Source organism: Mastacembelus armatus, chromosome 5 (genome assembly GCF_900324485.2).
Source record: "Mastacembelus armatus chromosome 5, fMasArm1.2, whole genome shotgun sequence".
In the NCBI taxonomy this organism is placed as follows: Eukaryota; Metazoa; Chordata; class Actinopteri; order Synbranchiformes; family Mastacembelidae; genus Mastacembelus; species Mastacembelus armatus.
This window is the reverse complement of record NC_046637.1, coordinates 6326623-6347663: the sequence shown is the minus strand read 5'-3', so window position 1 is coordinate 6347663 and position 21041 is coordinate 6326623. Positions and strand designations below refer to the sequence as shown.

Sequence of the window (21041 nt, the reverse complement as noted above, 5' to 3'; positions counted from 1 at the left end):
GTGTTGTTGTTGCTGCATGAATGTATTTCAGTAAATGCTTCAATTTCCTGTGTTTAAATTTTGACCCAGAAGTCATCCACACATCTAAATCAGTAGCTGGATGCAGTTTTCTGAGCTAGAGATTGGCCACAACTGGAGAAACTGAGGAACCTGTTAAAACCCTCATTGTGGGTTGCTGGGCTAATGTTGGTTCTGTGGGATATATTGCTTCTTGTAACAGCTATATCCTAAGAGTCAGATAAGAATTTATATAGACTTTGGAAGTCCTGATGTTTATTTTTACTTTTACTGAAATAACAAATGTCAACAAATACTGGCTGGATGACTATTACATTTTGTTTAGGCATTTCAACCAGTGCATTAATCAGATCAAACTTTGTTCAGTAGTTTATGACTAAAATACTTGCTAAACTATTGACATTTTCATCAACCTCTTTACTGCTTTATGCCATTAATAGCAATAATTAGCAGCACATGCTAACATGCACTCAATAAAAAGTGGTTTTGTTTCCCAAAGTTTGCGCATGGACACATGGAGGTGCTAGAGAAATCACTATGGTATCACCTTAGTCATTAGGGTACATTGTGTAGATACCATGTCTGTCTAAGTAGGTCTAAGCTACTGCAGCTGACACGTTTCTTGCCGTAACGTGGCACAAAAATCAACTGGAACTGCATGTCTGAAACAGCTGGTAGTGCAGCTTCACAATAAGATGATATGCACTGAGTGTGGGGTAATCTAAGGTTAAAGTAACATAAGGTGTCATAAGTCAAAGTGACAATAAAATGCAAATCCAAAAAGCTGGCACTTCTCATTAAAAAAAAGACAGCTTAGTCATTATTTCAGTGTCAATTTAATCATACAAATGCTTAATTATACATACAGGGGGGGAAAAAAAAGCTTTATTTTGACAAATTCTCTTCTGATAAATGTGCTATCTTAGGACTATGTAAACTTTCATATCATCCACTCACCATGCCACTCAAGTCCATACATAGTCACAAACTAAAACTAGAGAAAGAATCCAGCAATATTCAGCCTTCCCCACTATCTGTCAATCTCACACACAAGCCAGCTCACAAGAAAGCATGCATGCACACACACACACACACACATACACTTGTCCTTCTAGCTTTGTGAGGGCACATTGATGTAAGACATTCCCTAGACCCCTAACCATCACAGCTAAATGCCGAAATTCAGCCCTAGCCCTAACCTAAACCTAATTTGAATGTTAATCCTAAAACCAAGTGTTAATCCTCAAACAGTAGTCTGAAAAAGTGAGGACCAGCCAAAATGTCCTCATTATACTCAAAATGTCCTCATAAAGATAGAAGTACACGCACAGACACACATATACGCACAAACACACGCACAAAAAAAGACTGACGTGACTAACAGAAGCAGTGCAGAACAGTGTATACTGTTTGGGAGGAGGACTCAGCTGAATCTCAATACAAATACAACAGAGCTGCAACAGAATGCTGGTCACTTTTTACAAATTGGAACTCTATCATTAATAACATTTTTGATAAATTAAAATTTCCAATAATTATAAATAATTCAGTTTGATTAACATAGCCCCTTAGAAAAAAAATGTAACACTATCAAGAAGTTCTATCAACAACTTTTCCCATTTTATTTTTAAGCATTAGTACATGATCAAATTCACCATCTGACATACCGAACAAAGCAAAGCTGAAGTAAAAGCTCAGGTGAGACTGCAGGCAAACCCTTTTGCAGATATGTAAAATCTAAACAAACATGATACAATCAATCTTCATTTTTAAAGTAAGACATTGGTGCAGCAATGAAACTGATATATAATCATGAAAACCTTACTTTTCATACTCTTGAAGCTGTTAAGAAGACAGAGATTCTGGGGAGAAAAGATTAGCAAAACTTTGAAACTTCTGGTATCACAATCCACAATAAGCCAAAAATTTCCATTTTTTTCTCATTATCAGTGGTGGGCAATAATGTGCAAATAGCAGTAACAGAAAATGAGTGCCAACAAGGCTGATGCAAACCATTCATATACATATTCTGACAGTTTTACTACAATCAAACTACAACCTGTCACCTTTTCTTTACTATGCACTTGGCATCCTCAGTCAAGTTTAAGTTGGTCATTTGATTTTTAGCACCACCTGCTGGCTGTAAAAGGGACATTTTGCATCTGCAATGCACAAAAAGACAGCAAATAAATAACATCAGGGCAATTAGTGATTCATTTCATCCAAATGGCTCACAATCACTCAACAATACTCCAGAGGTACACACCTAGTAAAGCTTTCTCATTATAGAAATACTGAGAGAGCTTTCTACAGAGCTTTATGTAGTATAGTGCATGTGAATTGACACGTCATCATTTGCCCAAGTAGTATACACCATTTTATGTCAGTTAAATCCAAACCATTACATACATGCACACATAAACAGACCAGGCACACACAAACACACGCACACACACACACACACACACACACATATATTTATATATATATATCTAGTACACATACTGTAGACATGGACTCAGAAACTAATCACTCACCAGGCAAAATAGATTTAGATGGCTTTTTCAACCCTTCCTCACAACTCTCTTACTCATACTCAAGTCACATCCTATCGCCCTTTAACATCTATTTAAAGCAAAAACCCACCCTAAAAACACATACATTGTCCCATGCAGTCTGTATCAGGCACCTGCAGACTGTGTGGCTTTAAGTCAGCATAGATTAGTGTCTTTGTTTTCAGGGTTTTTTATCTTTGGGAGAGACAAGGTTCCTACACAGGGAGTCAACCACATTTTCTATGCAAAGTTTCAAAAACTCTGACCTCAACTTTAAATGTCTATACTGTAATGTATCCGATTAGTACACAGTGTGGTTTTAGGGTTTGAGGTTTCTCCAAAAAAGGCAAATAATGAACTCAGTCAATTGGCAAATTCTTAATTGTAATAAAAAATACTTTCAGCCTGCAGCAAACAGGTCCTTATGTGTTATCTGACTTGGCTTAGCAACCTGAGTTGAAGGAGTTTAAAACTATTAAGTTGTAAGTTGAATACCAGTTGTGAAAGTAACATCTGACTAATAAATGTGATACAAAAATATTGGCTATAACTTCCTCTCAGCCCTAAGTTTTATTATACTCTATCCATCCAAATCTATACCACATATCCTACATAGCATAATGGGGAGGGGGGAGCCAGTTGAAACTGGCAAGAGGTTAGATACACTCTTGACAGATTCCCAAAATACTCAAAAAGTACCTAGTTTTCCCCCTCTGCAAACTCCTTTTGGAATAGAGTACAGGTTTTTTTAAACCTTTTGTAAGACTGACTAAAGAAAGAAGTACATTAGCTTAGTGAACCTGAAAATATATAAGAATAATCCCCAAAACATCTCCTCCAGGCACTAAAACACAACAGCGGTGTACCATATTTTAGTTTAGGATTATTTAGTTTAGGATTTCTAAATAGCAGAAATGTCTCACTTTTCTGAAAACTGTTCTTTACAATTTAATTGTATGCAATTTGCTGAAAATCAAACAAATATGAACACCTCATGTCAGCCAGTCATTATGCCATATTTTAAACGTCACTCAGTCAAACCATCTATTTTTCCAGTTGATGTGAAAGACTGAGAGACTTGTACACTTCTTGGAAATGCAGCAAAAACACATCAATTAATCCAAGAATTTGAGAAAATTCTGAAGCCATCTTTCATGACCTACACTGCTCCAGTATTTACCTGCAGCTCACAGGCTGGTGCAACAGATCATGGTTGTTGCTGTACTAGTTTGACATTACATATTATTCACTAGGTTTGTAAGGCTGTCATCTACAGGAGCTTGGAAATGCTTCATATGCTTCTAATAAAACCTGTTTGATGTGGTGAACCATTACATATCTTCCTATATAAAACATACATTCCACAATTCTGTTTTTAAAACATCTTCCTCAAAATGATCTAGCATCACTCTTTTTAATTTTTATACTATATTTGAGTAATTTTCCAGACATCTTCACACCTGTGTAGGAACCCTGAAAGACAAGTGTTCAATTGCCCATGGGAACAGTAAATTGTATGTAGCTTGTTTAGGGCTGATTTTCCCTTTAAATAGCTGTGTTTTACAGTAAAAATAAAAATAGTTGTGTGTATCTGTTTTTACAGGTTTACAGCACTCTTAAATGAAGCATTCACACATGCATCAAGGTGTTGATGTCAGGTGGGATGTTTCACTGTTGCGGATGTAATCCATCACCTCTTTAATTTGTGTTTCTGTGGAAAGGGCCATGGGTTGGGCAGAGGGTTGTCATGAGTCAATATAAAACAATAGTTCCTCCCCTCCCTCTAACTCCTCTGCATTTAAGGAATCCCAGGGTGTTAAGCTCATCATCCACCATGGGGGGAGGGTCTTTGTCATTCTAGCTCTGTCCAAATGGATAGGGTCCATGAATACCCTGGGAAAAATGTGAGAGAAATGTATTAGTTTATTAGACTAAGGGTTTGTGTAATGAAAAGGCTGGATATATGTGAACATGAACATCATTTTTTAAACCATTTAAAACAAAATCAGAGCTGGATGAGGGGTCAACATATACCTACTACAGAAAAAGGGATGCATATGAGTGTGATGTATACTAAAACTGCTTTGTTGTCTGCTATTATCAGTTTCAGGGTAGTATTTGTAGGAGCTCAGTTAATGTCCTTTTCAACTAATACTTCTTTAAATGCCCTAACTGGCTGACAAAGCTACGTGGCTCTCAATAGTCCAGTGTAGCTACCCAGAAGACGCTACGAGAAGATACTACGGTATAAAACAATAATTTGGCTCCACCTGTAAGACGCAAGTGTCTTAATTGAGTTATTGAGTTTTTACAATGCCAGGTGGTGCAGTGATAAAGGAACTTTCTTCACTAGAGACCATAAACTTAACTATAGCTAGATTTTGTCTGATGCATATCATGAATCAACAATATGAGCAGCGCACAGCTGAACAATATAAATACTCCTGTTTTGGTTACAGTACATGTAATCTCTTTTACTGATTTATAGTATTGTGAATGGCCACAGTACCTGCACAGTTTGTTTATAATGATAGCTACATACCAGCAAATTATTCTGATGAATGTGCAAAAAATAGAGACAACACCGCATGTCTTAGTGCCTTATCACTACTGTGGCAAAACATCAAAAGAAAACTTAGAAAACTAAAACAGTCAACTCTGCACCAATACTGAACCAGATTCCCTCCTTTCTAAAGTACCTTCAATGTAAGTGATCATAGGCAAAAACCATGTTCTTCAGTTCTGTATAAAATACATTCCCGTTTAGCAATGCTGGATTCTAAATTGGGAATCATCAGCATAAGATTCATCCTCTTGGGACCATAACTGTCTGTACAGAAGTTTCTGGCATTAAATTTTACTCTGGGCCAAAGTGTTGGATTGAAGGACTGAGAGTCACATCACTAGCATGGCTAAAACTAACCAAGCCTGGCAGCTATTCTAATTATTACTCAAGGGCAAAGAGGGAAAAAGAAAAAAACCATATCCCTGATTACTGGAAAGCAGATTGTTAACCATGCTACATACACTATAATCAGACTGATTCTGATGGGTTCTTCACTTGCAGTAGTGGTAGCTTTCCAATACATTCGTTTTGTGCTGTTGCTTCCAGGGGCCACAAGCTAAAACTTTGGTCCCCCAAAGTAAAACAGATATATATTTTTATTGAGTATTGGCTTTTATAATATAATCATATAAGGAGCAACCACAGCAGAGGCTCCCTATGATGGATTTCTCTTTGTCTTGCAGTCATGTTACACCTACTATAACCTCTTTTGCTGATTAATCAGGACGTCCTGATACTAATTCTGCAAAATAAAATGAAGTTAATAAAGCGCATTCACCAACAGGTCAATTACATGTGGTCACCAATAAAGGGGCACTTCAACTAGCACACAGGTAGGGTAAAGCCTAGCACAGAACTCACACTGCAAATGGATGCGTACATTGCTGTTTTACTAGTAATTTCAGTATTTTGCCATGCCCTGCTGTCATGCTGTAGGGCTATAAGTGTATATGTTATACCAGTGTAAGACCTTATATTTAATGCATACATACCTGACCATAAGTCACCATAGATAGATTGGTTTGGAGACTATTTGATGCCCTATTTACAGCATTATGAGACAGTCCATTTTGATCTTGCTGGATTGGCTCTTGTGTTCGATCCCAGGCTCCACCAGGATCTCTGAAGCTGTTGTCAGTGGCATCGTGCTTGTTCTTCTGTGGTGAGGCAAAGGGGTTAAAGTCTCCCTGCACGTTCCGCTGGGGTTGGGTGTTGAATTCTGTCTCAAAGGAAGACAGCTGCTGGGTCACACCAAGAAGCCCTCCAACTTCTACGCTAAGAATCACCCAGATTACATCTGCGGAGAAAAGGAGCATACACAAACTAAGGCTGACTAATGACAGATGGAAGATATTTGTAATCATTTGCAGATTTTCTCCATTTTGTGTCTTAAAGTATTTTTGGTTTGGGAATGTTGGTCAGAAAAGATAAAGGAAGTTCAATGGCACTGTAACAAAAGAGCTGAATAGGTAGTGAAATCCCTGAGAAATTACCTCCATAGAATAATCCAGTGGCTGTACACATTCTCCACTGGCCCTGGTACATGCCAGGAGTTGTGGGACTTCGCATCTGTACACTCACATCTGATATTTCCTGGGGGTCTAGAGACTTCACCATAACTGTGTTTACATGCCCGAACTGATCACCACCAATGTACTTGAGACAAACCCCCGGGCGGCCACGACTCTGCACCTGTAAGGTCCAAACATGAGTGGAATCAAACACAGTTCAACAAAACCCTAAAAATGTCATGGTGCTTGGAGATTTCAGTATAAATACTAAAAATGAACATGTGAAAGCAGTGACATTTTCCACACCTGTGTTTTGTATCCTCCAAGTTTTTGTGAATGGTGTATCAGGAGGAACAGACTCCCCTTCCCCAATTGTCACGTCTTCAACAAATGACATGGATGGTGTGTTGACACTGGGACTTTCAAAGTCATAATATGCACCAATAGCAGCCTGAAGGTTCCTGTTCAAACAAAAAATGAAAGGCATGTTATCAAGAGTTGACATTACCCACAGTAGTCTTGGCCTTGAGATTTTACATTTGAATATTACAAACTAATACCAATAGAACACTGTGTCCAAGTCTTTTTTTATTTTCTAATTTCTTCTTTAAAACCTTTCCGCAAGGCCCTTTTTATCATGGAAGTGCTCAACAGACTGCCAACAATGAAGCGAGTCCCAGGACAACATACTGCAAATATATCTAATCTTATTTTTAACACATTTTTTTATTTATATGTGAAGCAGTTTACACCTAAACTAACACAAGTGATTGTTTGTCAACAATATCAGCCTGGAACAATTTTGATCAACAATTAATATTTTTTAATCTGCTTTAAGCACAAATACTGGCTCCAGCTTCTAAAATCAGATTTTTGCTGGTTTTCTCAACCCTCTAAAACAGAATATTGTTGGTTTTGGACTTCTAACAGGACAAAACAAAAATCCATAAAGTTGCTGGAAATAGGTGTCAGAATGTTAAGCCTAGAGGACACTGATGTATCCAAGTCAATAATATCCTGACTTTTAAGACAGCAGTTCGCCTGAAACAATGTAGTATGGTTTATTTGTTTTGCCAATGCCAAGTTGTTGAAAGTCCTCCTCCGGTGTGACATTTTAGTAACCCCCCAAGCAAAGTTAGAATTCAATTCAATTCAATTCAACTTATTTTTATAGCGCCAAATCACAATACAATCACCTCATGGCACTTTACCAAAACTCAACAAATCCCTTAGGAGTAAGCACTGGTGACACTGGAGAGGGAAAACTCTGGTAAACAAAAGAAACCTCCAGCAGAACTGGGCTCCGTTTGGGTGACCAGATGTTATAAACGTTAGTAAGTCTGTAACACATTGTAAACTGTTTCTCACTTTCTAATAAGTCAGCTTGAATGCAGTTACAAATGTCAGTGTGATTTTGTTCCAGATGTCCTATAAGTTTTTTTCCAGGAGAAAACTGATCAAAAAATCCATTGGCAGGGTCTTCAAAATAAATCAAACTGCTAAAACAACACAAATTGGTCTTGTCAATGGCTCTTGTAGATGATCTGTATAAGATTATGCAGTAAAACGACCATTATAACGACAATTATAAACTTTTATAAATCATGAATGTAGCACCAGTATACTGCTAGATGGACTCCTCCTTTAAGGAGCACATGACACGCTAATTTCCACACTTTACTTTTCAAAATGAAACTTCAACAAGACCAACTGGATTATTTTTGGGGCGGATTCTTCCTTTAAACAGCGACGTGATCAGGTCCACTGACTATTGATCAGCTCAGGTAACAACTGATCAGGGACACAAAGGTGTTTTGATCAAGACCACTTGTTGTAGATCACGACTGGTGACGTCATTAGACTAACGTGCAGCGACTGCTCAAAGATCCCGGTTTTTCTGGCTCTGTTATGTAATATCTAGTTTTTTATATAATATCTATTATGACAGGTCTATGCCGAGGGTTCCCTGTGTTTAAATTAGCCTGTTAGCTAGTTACCTAGCTGGCTCTTTGCTTTTCCACTTGTTTCACCTTATTCTGACTCAGCCGGGACAAACTTTAACGTTTCAGCTCTCTGGCCCCTGAAACCTCCGTTAGGAGTTAACTGCTGGTTCCCCTGCAGCGATCGTGAAATGCGCCTCTCGGCTTTGAAAACTTAGCGACGTGTGTCTGTCCCCGTTTTGTTTTAGTATTTTACTCTATGCTAACCAGCTAATTACACAGACGAGTTAGCGTCATGTTGCTGCCCGATAACAGGCCTCCGGGTCCCCGCACTCACCAGTTGGTCATGTCCAGGAAGAAGGCGCAGCCGGCTGGGTTGAGCTGAAAGCCCAGTAGTCTCTGAAACTCCGAAATGAGGACGTCCTTGTCCGTGGTACCCATGCAGCTGAATTTCTGCATGAGCTCCGCGTCCACGTCCATGTCCGTGCCCTCCATTGATGGTGGGTGTCCCGTAGCGGAGACGGGGTGGTGCGGGGAGTACTCTCTCAGTTTGGTCCGAGGCCTTGTCCAGCCATAACAACCAGCTCAACAACAACAACCGCCAGTGCGCATGGCACGAGCAGGGGGACGATGTTTGACGTTGCAACAGCCCGCGCGTGACCTTCGCCAATCACGTAGTCGGCGTCTACGTCATCTGTTGCTATTTGCAGCCCCCTTCTCATTGGTTTATCAATGAAATGCACGATGCTCAATTTCAGCTCAGCGCTGATCAACGTTAACACTGGGTGTCATGTTTACATTTGTATACAAAGCACCCGTGGGCTCATTAGAGGCAAGGGGCCCCTGTGCACACGTTACTTATAGGGCCCCACATCCCCCCATAAAGGATCAATACCCCCAAAGTTGAAATAGCTACAAAACGACATGTCTGCATGTATCATTTTGCATTTCTTTATTTGTGTTTCTTTGTGGTCACTTTGTATCTGTGTGGAAATGTTCCTTCAGTCAGGTCAAACAAAGGCTTTGGTCCCTGAGCCTGTACCACACAGGAACAGTATAAGCAATCCTTAAATGCAACCATTTTCTTATTCAGAATTTGTGTCTCTGTCACCCTTAAACAGTTTAATATGTAATAGATGCCATTCAACCCTTTAACTGAGAACAAAAAGATCAGCTCTCACTTTTTCTGCAAAACATTTACCAGATATAATCAGTTACTAGGGAATTTGTCTTAGATATCCAGTGGAAAAAAGTGTGGATCATCTACTATTGTATTTTTTAAAGTTTTTTTGTTGTTGTTATTGATGTTTCAACAAAAAAAACAAACCTTTTTTTAACCCTTTCTGTTTTTCTAGCATATATGTCTTTCTTCTCTGTTTTATTGACCTCAGCTGTGTCTACATTTGTTTTTGCTCAGGTTTCCAATTAAAAATTCACAGTATATATTGTTACTGTATGCAAAATGTGCAACATGGACTACAAAAATCTACATGTGCTACTGATTAACAAAGTGACTGATCAGCTTTCAGAAATTTCATACTGAGACAATATCTAATATTTTGTAGACCCCATTTATATCAATCTAGATAGTTTAAATATTTAAATCAACCCTGAGTATGACACAGTTTAAATACACGACTATACAGCCACAATGAGATATCTAGGATAAAAAATATAGAATTGTTTTCATAAGGTGACATAGCCCTGATTTGGTCAATAAGTGTATTTTATGTACAATTACAAAGCGCTCCTTCAAATGTTTTCACAGTTAAATACTATTGTTGTATTGTTTTATCAGATAGCATCAGTTTTTAGGAGTACAGGACTTGAAATGGCAATATGTGTGTGCTTGAGTTATTTATGTGAAGCATTACTGATGCTTTTCTGTGTACTGTGTACTGATTACTGTGTACTGCATCTGCTATATATGGTTGAAGTGACAATAAAGCTTCTTTGACTTGACTTTATTTTGAGCTGCAAACCCAGTCATTCTGCTGCCCAGTGAGCATTTTGTTGATACGCTACTTCTGTACTTCTCATTAAAATTCTGGATGCGACAGTTTTACTTTTAATAGACTATTTTTATTTTGAGGTATTGCTACTTACTGAATGCTATTACTATGCTTTTGTTTAGCAATAAGTAACTTTTATCAGCTTAAATAAACCATTAAATAACCAGCAAAGGAAATATATTTTGATATGAACCAAACTTGATTTTAATCAAGACACTCTCCAGACACTAAAACTGTTCAGAAAAACGTTCTTATTCTGTCAATCATTGCGTCTTGCACAAGAAATAGAATAACTGAGTAATTATTATAAACCTATGTGCAATTATCAATGCTGCTGACATTTTTCAGTCGCATGTCTCATGCGGAACTAACTATAGGCAGGACTCATATCTCGTAGGAACATTTGCTGGGGACACCGGAATCGCGCTCTCGACAGGGATTGCTGCGAAACATGCCTAAGTAAGTGAAGATATTGTTCTGTTTTTTTAAATGGCTTATCTCGGATTTTAACTTATTTTAGGTAACTTAATTATTGCTAAACGTTGTGTTACACATAGCGTTGAAGTAGAATAGTTACACGTTGAAAACTAACCAAACAGTCGGTTTGTTTGCCAGACGAACGCCGGGAGCTTTGTTTGGGCTGCGTCTATGTTCTGGATTGGACGTCGACGTGAATGTAACGTTTTAACTGAAAGTCAGAATGACTTAACGCTAGTTTTCAAAGTCTGCCTGTGCTGACATCACGTTAAACATTAACATTGCTGTGATGCTAAAACAATTTCTAGTCATTTCTAGTCCATTGAGTCCGTTGTTCCGGAGTTTTCGATCATATCACACGGTCCTCATCAGTTTCTGGTAATGAAACCGTGGCGTTAGATATTCAAGCGGTTATTTTTCCCCAACAGAGCTGCAACGATTAGTCTGTCGGCATAAAATTAGTCATTTGTTTTTCTGTTATACAACTCAAAACTTCTTGTCAGGCAATGAATTGTTTGTGGGGCATTTTCTAAAACCTGAAATCGAAACGCGTCTCTCCATACTGCAACTTAGTATAAAACTAAATGTCTGACAGTGTCAATAGAGGTAATATCTTCAGGTCCAGTTTTTCTGCGATTAACTCTTTCATTTATCTTTTACTGTTTTCATTTACCTTTTCACAGGTTTTACTGTGACTACTGTGACACTTACCTTACACATGACTCAGTAAGTGTTGTATGATTTATAATATCACTTAGAGTAGTAAATTAATGTTAATATTCTGTGCACCTGTTTAATTGCTCTATTTCCGTTTTAGCCATCGGTGAGGAAGACCCACTGCAGTGGCCGAAAACACAAAGAAAATGTGAAAGATTACTACCAGAAATGGATGGAGGAGCAGGCCCAGAGCCTTATTGATAAAACAAGTAAGCATATTATTGTCCCAATTTTCTGGTAAATGTGTCTGAGTGAATGGTTTTATTATGTATAACATGTTCCCATTTATCCAGAAGGCACCTCTTTTTGTCAGGAGAGCTTCAGCTCTAGATATCCTATAACTAAGATGACTGAGAATTTTCATAAACTAGTCAGCTGATTGGGATAAAGCTCATGTGCGCATTAAGCTTCATTTAAATATGAAGGGGACCTCCAGTGGCAGTAACGTATTACTGATGATTTTTGGTTGAGCGGTCATCCATGCACATGCCTAATGTGGGCTCAGCATGAATATCTTTGCCACATTTAGTACCCTGGTTAGTTGTAGACAATAAACTTCATGTTAGTGTAAAGCCTGTTTTATGGCCCACACAATCCATACTTATATATGTATGTGGGTTATCAAGGCTCTCTCTGTAAATAATGTACTATGTGTACCAGCTTTCTCAAACCCCCTCTGAGTACAAACCACTGATTCATGCAAAGTCAGTGTGTGGACTGAGTGATGGTGGAGCATAGTATTGTGCACTGTGGAGGAATGTGATGTTTTGCTGTCTAAATTCTCATTTACATCCATAAGGTTTTTCAATAGAACAAAAATGTAAAATTACTATTTTGTTTTTAAACTAGACTTCTTTATTGTTGTGGGTTTTTCTGTACTTGTAGTTTTTGTACTGCATCACATACCTTGTACAGTATTTTGCAGTGCCAAAATGTTAGAAAGACTACACACATGGCAGTTTGTGTTATTTATCCTCAATGAAATAGTTTTTGTCTTTTGAGTGTAACGTTTTGTCTTTTCTCCCCAAAGCGGCAGCATTTCAACAGGGAAAGATTCCTCCCACACCTTTCCCTGGCGGCCCTCCTCCAGGTGAGTCCATCGCCATATTATGGATTATATGTAGACAAATCCCAGTGATTGTCACAAAAAGACAAGTTACCTTAGTGGCAGTTGAATTCCAGTGATAATGTAGCTGTGAAATGTCATTATAATATAAGTTAACTTTATTCAGTTTTAACAGTCAAATATCTGGGCTGCCCGTCCAACAATAAACTGACTTTGTTGAAGGGGAAAAAAAAAAAAAATAGAACTGCTGACAAAGGACCAACAAGAGGTCATTTAAGACTGTGTGATTTGTTGCACAGCTGATCTCTTGTAACCTTGTATGCAGTGTATTGCAAACCTTTCAATATCATGTGTTTCCATCTTTTATTAAATGATCATTTTCTTCTGATTACAAATGTGATTTTATGTCAGAAGCTAGTAAATATTTTCTGTTTGGTTTAGTTAACTACACAGATTTTCACATCTAGATTGTCAGAACGACCACTTGTTTAAACACTAAATAACTTTCACATGTGCACAAACTAACCCCATCTGTCAGAAGTGTGACAGATTTTTGGCTGCAGTTAATCTGTTTGAACAGGTTTAACAGGTGTTTTCTGTTAAGCCAAAAGTTAGTGCAAATTAAGCTGTCAAACCATAATAATTCTCTATGAACCTGATTACATTCAAGTGTGTAGTATATTGTCTTAGCTTTGTGTGTAGACTACCATTTGCGGTTTGTAACACAGGTGGTCCTCCTCGCCCAGGCATGCTACCAACACCGCCTATGGGAGGCCCACCTATGATGCCCATGATGGGGCCTCCACCACACGGGATGATGCCTGGTGGACCTGGTAAGAGACGAGTTTCTTTAACAAAACATCAATTATTCCATTTCCTATTGTCAACGGAATAATCTGGTTTAAACAGTTTAAAAACAAGTAAACATCCATCTCCCTGTTAGAATTGTCCTGATTCTTAACGATTAGTTTATGAAATGAACAGTTATTTGATGTTAAAAGCACCGTTAATCAGAGCACAAGTTAATTAAGTTTTGTGGTTTGGGCATTTTAGACAGATTTGGTTTGTAAAGTTTACAGCCTGCCGTGCTGTTGCTCCTGCGATGCTCTGCGTACAGTGTTGCAGCTATAAAAATAGAACTCGGCTGGTGAAATACATGTCAACTTCTGATGTATCAACCTTCAGGGGGCAGCCTTTAACTGTCATTTATCTTTTAATTACATTGGAAATGATAAGTTGAGTTTTTGTGAAAATAATTGACATATTGATGAGCACTTAAAATAATGAACTGCACTTTATTCTATCTTAGACTAATTCAGTCTATTTATGTAGAATCAAAAAACCAAGAGTTAAGTCTATTCACCACTAACTAATTTATTATGGGATTAGAGACTATGATCTTAATCAGGGTTTTCTAAATGTGTTTTTAGATGCACTGTTTTGACTCTTTATGTAAAACAGTTGGCATGTATCAGCACCTAAGCTGTGTCTTCCTTTGCTGTTGCTTTTAGGAGGCATGAGGCCACCGATGGGAGGGCCCATGCAGATGATGCCAGGACCACCACACATGATGCGTCACCCTCGACCGATGATGATGCCAGTCAGGCCCGGCATGACGCGACCGGACAGATAAGACAGAGCGGATTTTCTCCATTCTTTGTTGCCATGAACAGACACGGTGCAGTGAGGACACTTGGTTTACCGCTTGGGTCTATCAACAGATGAAATTCTCAAATGTCCAACCTAACTTCCTGATGGTAATTGTCGTTTTTGCATAATTACTGTTTTTGCCTCATTTGTGGTATTTATTACTGTTCACTGCATTAGAAATAATTTCAGATCCCAATTTTAAAGACATTTTTCACATTAAACACACTCGTGTTAGTGTGAAGACTGAAATATCATCTCACTGTGACAACTGTTCAGCACACACATTAACAGAGTGTTTGATTTTGACAATTCTTACTATATTTTTGCTTTATTTTGGATTTTACATGTTTTTGTTATATTCCATTGCATTTAGAAATAAAACTGATTTCAAACCTGCTTCTTTTTAAATTGTAGTACATATTGATAAAGCTCATTTATTGTTTTTAATGCAACACCAGTGTTTTCAGTTGTTTTGACTGGTTAGACAGATTAATCAAGGTCACAGCTCTGTTTCGAATTACCAATGTCACAAAGCTGGCCAGACTCTGTAGTTACTATCAGCTCTATGGAGCATATCACCATCTTTGAGCTTACTGTTCTCTAGTATGCCCTTAAGCATGATCATTACGGTTTCCTCTTGACACTCTCATTAGCATCATTTCCAGAAACAGGAACCTGATAGGATCAGAAAAAGCTTTAAAGTTTAAAATAAAATATAAAAAAGCCAGCATCACTTATGCAACAATTTGTGGATGTTAATGAACCAGTTAGGCTTTCCCACAGCTGAAGGTAATGTCTTCACATGTCCTGTTTTGTCTGATCAGTAGTCCAACACCCAAAGATATTGAGTTTTCCATCATGCATGGTTTCTAAAATTGCATAAAACTTTTTTTACTCCAAAATGATGATTTGATTATCAAAATTTCCTTCAAGCAACAGCTTGTTTCAGATAAGATCCAGTAAAACATCTCAAAAGTGTTAGTGTTTCACTAGATAAAGTCAACCAACTCATTAGTTTATTCAGTCAAGCATGTATGAAGAATTACAGCTCTTACATAAGAATTTGTGGCTGCTGCTGAATCATTATCTCAGCTGACTTTTGTATCTACAATGCCATGCAAGAATTCAATGCTCTCATTTACCTGGATTGTAACATCTGTATCCATGTTGAGAAACATTAGCCTCTGATTATGGAAATGTCTCAACAGATGGAGCTAGTGAGTCATAATGCTTTGCAATTACAACCAAGAAACTCAAATGATGTGCAATGACTGATTATGTATTTCCATGGACTGTCAAAATTCTTTGTATCTCATATTCCCAGAGGACATTTTTGTGGTTTTATGGTTTAGGAAGTTTCTAGGCCACATATAAAAAAGAAACAAATTTGTTCAGGGGCAAAAGCCATATGCTTCACGCTGTGTTTGCCAATTTATATACTTCTAGACCTGGGGGAAAGCACAGCAATGACAGTACAAACTGTTATAGGCTGTGCACCACATCAGATAACCTTTGGTAGCTGTCACTCATGCATGTTGTAAATTGTGATATCCAGAGTTACTTTGGTAGATTACATGCAATCTGATTGCCACTCTAAGGAGATGTATTCCATTAAATGTCCCATAAACATCCACTCCCCACTTCACAGAGACAGGAGTAAAACCATGCTGATGCACATTTTATGTATATGTCGAGCATAGGCGAACGCCCTTGTGTCATCTGAAATCAGAAGAGTCTTTATGAATATTCAATCTAGCCGTGAAGTGGAGCACTGCCTTGAAGAGAATGAAATGGAGTGGCCAAAAGTGTTTATGATTAGAGCTCAGAAGTTGAGGAAATAAGCCTTCATCATGAATAATGCGTATTATAATGCATCTTAGAGGAGGGAAACCTCTCATGAACAGACACTAAAGATGGTGGCCATGTATATAGGCCACTAAAGACAGGCAAGTAGATCTATAAAAGAAATCCTTTATCACAGAGAAGAAGGAAGATTTGTCATCGTATAAAGTTGTATTATATTCTAAAACTATATTCTCATTCAACAGTTAATCCTCCATCCTAGGTGTGCTCTGTTACACTTGTCCCTTCCTCACACCTAGTGTCCTAAGGAACCTTTCTCCCAGATACTCCTCACCAACATCCTTGAGAACACTGTGTCCCTTAGTGCCAGACTACACTAGGTCAGGAAGAACATAAACATCAGATATGATAATGAAAACACATGAGCTGCTTGGTGAACTCTGTGAATCAACCTGTAAATGAAAACCTGTGAAACCTGAAAAACCAAGAATAAAGTAAGAAACAATAAAAACCATAATCAGTAAGAATAATCAATCATGGAAATGCTTTTTTTCCATCACAGAACCAAGTTAGTATCTCTTGAGCACGAGTTAGGCCTAATCACTTATCTGTAGGAAAACCAGTTTTTTTAACTCCACTCCATCTTTATTCCACTACACTGTTAAGTTTCCTAACTCATGGATTGCCACTAACTTAATGTAATTGAATGGTTTGTTAGATCTAATCGACTTATTTTATCTAGTAATCACTTTCAAAACCTGAAGTTCAATCTTGTAATGAAACAATGCCTCTACTAAATGTCTAGCTAATCACTTAACTCATCAAATTAAACACCGATCTCTACACCTCTACCTCCACACAATCAGAGGCAGATTACACTCCGTGTTTAGTTCCTTATGTCTCTGGAAAGATTTTTTTTTCTCTTGCTGAGTTCCTAGGTGCAATTAAAGTATTCCCCACAGGAAAATGTCCATCCAGATAGGTTTGGAGTAGAGTTCTACCAAGCGTTTGATGAGATTTAAACTTGTCTTATTCAAGATGATAAATGATTGTATTGTAAGAAAAACACTTCCAAATGCTTGTCTGTTATCAAACGGACGGAATTGCATAACAGAAGTACTGCCAACTAGATTAAGTAAATGCATCAAATGTTGTCCTTTTCCTTGAATATATTGTATTCTGTTTTGTAACAGTGGATGTTGTGAATCTCCTTGACAAATCCTTCCTGAACTGTGCAAAAACTGAACTTGAACATGACTTCTTCAATTTTACAGTGCACTTCACAGTCACCTTTTTGATATTCCTGTCATGCAGGTGAACATTAATGTCCTGAATATCAAAATTCAGGCCCTCAGAAGCCAAGAACATGAAGAAGAGGTGCTTCAGGACTGCTGATTGGTTAACTGTTTTCCAAACAGGTTGGAATTTGACTGACAGCTGGCCAGATCCGCTCAGATTAACACCTTCTGAAGGATGATTTTGGGTTCTGTATTCATGATGATGCATCTTCTTTTGCTCCTAGCATGCAGTTGGCATTCTTACTACTCAACAGCCTTGGAAGAATGGAAAATGATAATTCCCTGACTACTAGCTTCTCTGATGCCAATTGGCTCATAACTGCATGAAGACCAGGATGATGCTTGGGAGTGTGGCATGCAGGGCTGCTGGCTGGGTTATTGATTGAAAGAATGAGAGAGAAAGAAAGCGGTCTGCAATCCAAAGATTTTGCTAGACTCTTTCAATACTCACTGCTTGTCCTTATTTTTTTGTCTCTCTCTTTCCCTCCATCCATTTCCTCTCCTCTTCCTTCCTCTTGTCTTGTACTCTCAGCTACCCTGCTACCACTGGTAACACTACTCTGTAATTTAATCCATTTAGCCATGGCTCCAGATCAATATCCATTTTCCTTGCCCTTAGGGAGAGCCACTTGAATCTGCTTGTTCCAAACAGTGGTTGTGTTGGCCAGCAGGGGCTCCCATGAGCCCGCAGGCAGATACAGATGTAGTACATCACAGTATGTGATATAAACAAAGCAAAGCTTACACGTAATCTCTCACTAACCTGCTGTAGAAAACATAGCTGTAGATTAAATGAGTATTTTCACATTTTTACAAACTTTTTGTTGTATAGTGCATTACTTGGAATCCATGGGTTTCATTGCTCTTGATCACAGATGAAATATTCTCGTCCACAGAGATGTTGAAATGCAATGCCTGGCTGGTTAACAAATGAATGATATCAAATCAGATTCAATTAAACCTAATTTCATTAGTGAGCCTTGTAAATGACCAGGAAGAAATACTGAAATATTTCTTCTCCCTCAAGAAGTGATTTACTGCTGGCACAATGTAGTACACTGGGATGGCAGATGAAGAGCAGTTAGCTTTACTATACTGCAATGTCAGCTTCAGTGACTAGAAATAGCCTGTGTGCCATGCCATCCACTAACAGTCTAAATTCAAGTGTAAGAATTCTTCTCTCACTGTTACTGGGCTCACATAGCATTGTTAGCTGTCCTTGTTCTGTATTTAAAGTCTTTAGCCCGCCTCTTGCGACCTGCCACCGACCAGCTGTACAGTCTCTAGACACTGACAGTGATTCTCCTTCACCTGCTCCACTGTGTTGTGCATGTGTTATTAATAGCCATGTTAAATATTCATCTGTCAGCATTTGCATCCAAACTTTTATGAAGTCAAAAGGACAGGCAAACAATTTACACAACTGTTTACCTTAATGGTTATAATACTAGTGTGAAATAAGACAAATATCAACATCTGATAAAAGTTATGTGAATTTCATTATCAAATTTCGGTGTTTCAACAAATTGAAATTTGAAATGTTTTACAAGACAAAAATATAAATAAAAAAAAGAACAGGCACCACAGTTAAATACTGAAGTATGTTTAAAAAGAGTAGGAAAGTTGAAGAGTTATAAAAAACACTTCCACCATCAAGGAGTAGTTGAGTTTTTGGTATATTTTTCTCTTTGAAAGAAGGCTAATGGTTGCAAATCTACACTGATTAAATATAAAGTTCCAGTCTACTGTTAATGCAATCAAGTATATTCAAATCAATACACACTGATTTTTATAATGAATCATTTTTCAGACCAATCGAAATGTATTATGACAAATGGCACCATGAACTTCACGCTGGATAAAGCTCTTTTTAAGAAAACAGATGAATGTGAGTGAGATCAGGAACACTGATGCTGATTATTATATTCTCTTACAGAGTGTTTTTGTTTTTCCCCAATTCTGAAAGTCTAAGTTTGGAATAACTTGACTTGATACATTTTTCATGTAACCTCACCTTCAACTAAAGGACCTAAATTTTTTAACAGGGTCCTCGTCACCTCTAACATATGGTTCTTATCCATACATGCATATCAAAGTAGGTGCAAATTTCTGTTTCTTAAGAGAGTCATCAGACTGTAGCTGGTGTGCAATCACAAAGATTTGTTCTTCCTTATCACAATGTTGCAACAAAATCTTTTCTTTTTTTTATTTAATTCTGCTTGTTTTTATGAGTTCTATTTCACCTCCAACCTTCTTTACTTACTTGATTTGTTTGCTCTATCCTGAGAATTACCAGTGAAGGTTATTATTTCAGTATATTAAGGACTACTCTTTTAACTACTTTTATGTGTGTGTTTTTACACGTGAGCCAGGCATACTTATTCTGTGAGTTAAACCCATATAAAAAAATATTTTTACATAACTTTACATAATGTGAAGATTACTAAAAGGCAGAAGTCTATTCATTTTACCAGCCATCCTGAAATCTTTAAACCCTTTTTTTTTGTGCTAACTTTGCTGTTACTGTACAACAAAGTGAACAAAACCTCAAATTTATCTCTTTTTACGTGTACATAAGTATACAACATGATGACTCCAGAATGAAGGTGCAAAATCTGCAGTTTTGTCTGTAATTATCATGGAAGATTAGCAGCAAGTACAGAAGTTTCACAAATCAGCTTAATGTAAAACTGCCTGAAATTGTTTCTTTTGACAAGCTGTCTTTGCTCTCAGTGTTGAGCTGCTTATCTCACCTACGGATATTTCTGTTCACTTCTGTCAGTCAGTATGCACCCAAGGTGGAATTAAAGAAAAACATCATCTGTTACCATCTTTTTCATCCTTGTAATGATGTTTGATACAAGAACTCAACTTTTGTTAAAAATAAGCAAAACTTGTTTTTATCAAAGGGCATAAGAATCTGTTTTCCACTGGGTATTGTTCTCTGTCAGTGTTTTCCTTTTGCTAAAGATTTCAGTTAGATAGTCAGCTCTCTACTGGATGGACTTATTCAGGCCCTTAAAACAAAAGCCAAACCATTTCCATGCCCATTTGTATTCATTCTGTGAGAATCCTGACATTTTATTGCCATTGGAGAGTAGTCTTGTTGTCAGGCCATGCTTCTCTAAGGAGTTAATTTGAGAGAAAAAAACATATTTCATGTGCATAGAACAATAAGAACAGTTTTTCTTTCTAAAAATAAAATGCCCTGACTAAAACAAAAACTCCTGAAATGTCACCTTTTAAATCTGAGGTAGTCATAACTGCAAGCTAGGACTGAATACTGAGTGCTGTCTTGCCTTTTACTCTAGCAACAAGTAAAACTGCTTCTAAAAATGTGCTCAATATAGAGTCAAGGGCAGAGTCTATTTTTACTGAAGGAAAGGATTTTTACTCTCTAAAATTCTTTGATGTTCAAAAGTTAAAAA

General features: G+C 37.6%; 2 protein-coding genes across 3 annotated transcripts; one reads left to right on the top strand and one right to left on the bottom strand.

Annotated features, from left to right (window-relative positions):
• Nucleotides 1–835: 835 nt before the first annotated feature.
• On the bottom strand, nt 836–9234 carry ilrun (inflammation and lipid regulator with UBA-like and NBR1-like domains). Its single transcript, XM_026306667.2, is given in 6 exon segments — nt 836–4466; nt 6132–6436; nt 6633–6813; nt 6815–6831; nt 6957–7111; nt 8928–9234. Coding segments are annotated over 6 exon segments (852 nt in total). The 5' UTR covers nt 9086–9234; the 3' UTR covers nt 836–4430.
• A 1732-nt stretch (nt 9235–10966) lies between these two features.
• On the top strand, nt 10967–14911 carry snrpc (small nuclear ribonucleoprotein polypeptide C). Of its 2 annotated transcripts, none has more exons than XM_026308127.1 (6): nt 10967–11061; nt 11763–11805; nt 11897–12005; nt 12827–12886; nt 13609–13695; nt 14374–14911. In XM_026308127.1, exons 1-6 carry the CDS (start codon nt 11054–11056, stop codon nt 14493–14495), a joined length of 429 nt encoding a protein of 142 aa, XP_026163912.1. In that variant the 5' UTR covers nt 10967–11053; the 3' UTR covers nt 14496–14911. The 2 variants fall into 2 exon arrangements, with proteins under 2 accessions (XP_026163912.1, XP_026163911.1); XM_026308126.1 differs by having other exon boundaries at nt 13591–13695.
• The last annotated feature ends 6130 nt before the right edge of the window (nt 14912–21041 follow it).

Coding starts and splice junctions, on each gene's coding strand:
- snrpc (XM_026308126.1), top strand. Junction 12,887..13,590: donor CCCTGGCGGCCCTCCTCCAG/GTGAGTCCATCG, acceptor TTTGTAACACAG/GTGGTCCTCCTCGCCCAGGC. Junction 13,696..14,373: donor GATGATGCCTGGTGGACCTG/GTAAGAGACGAG, acceptor TGTTGCTTTTAG/GAGGCATGAGGCCACCGATG.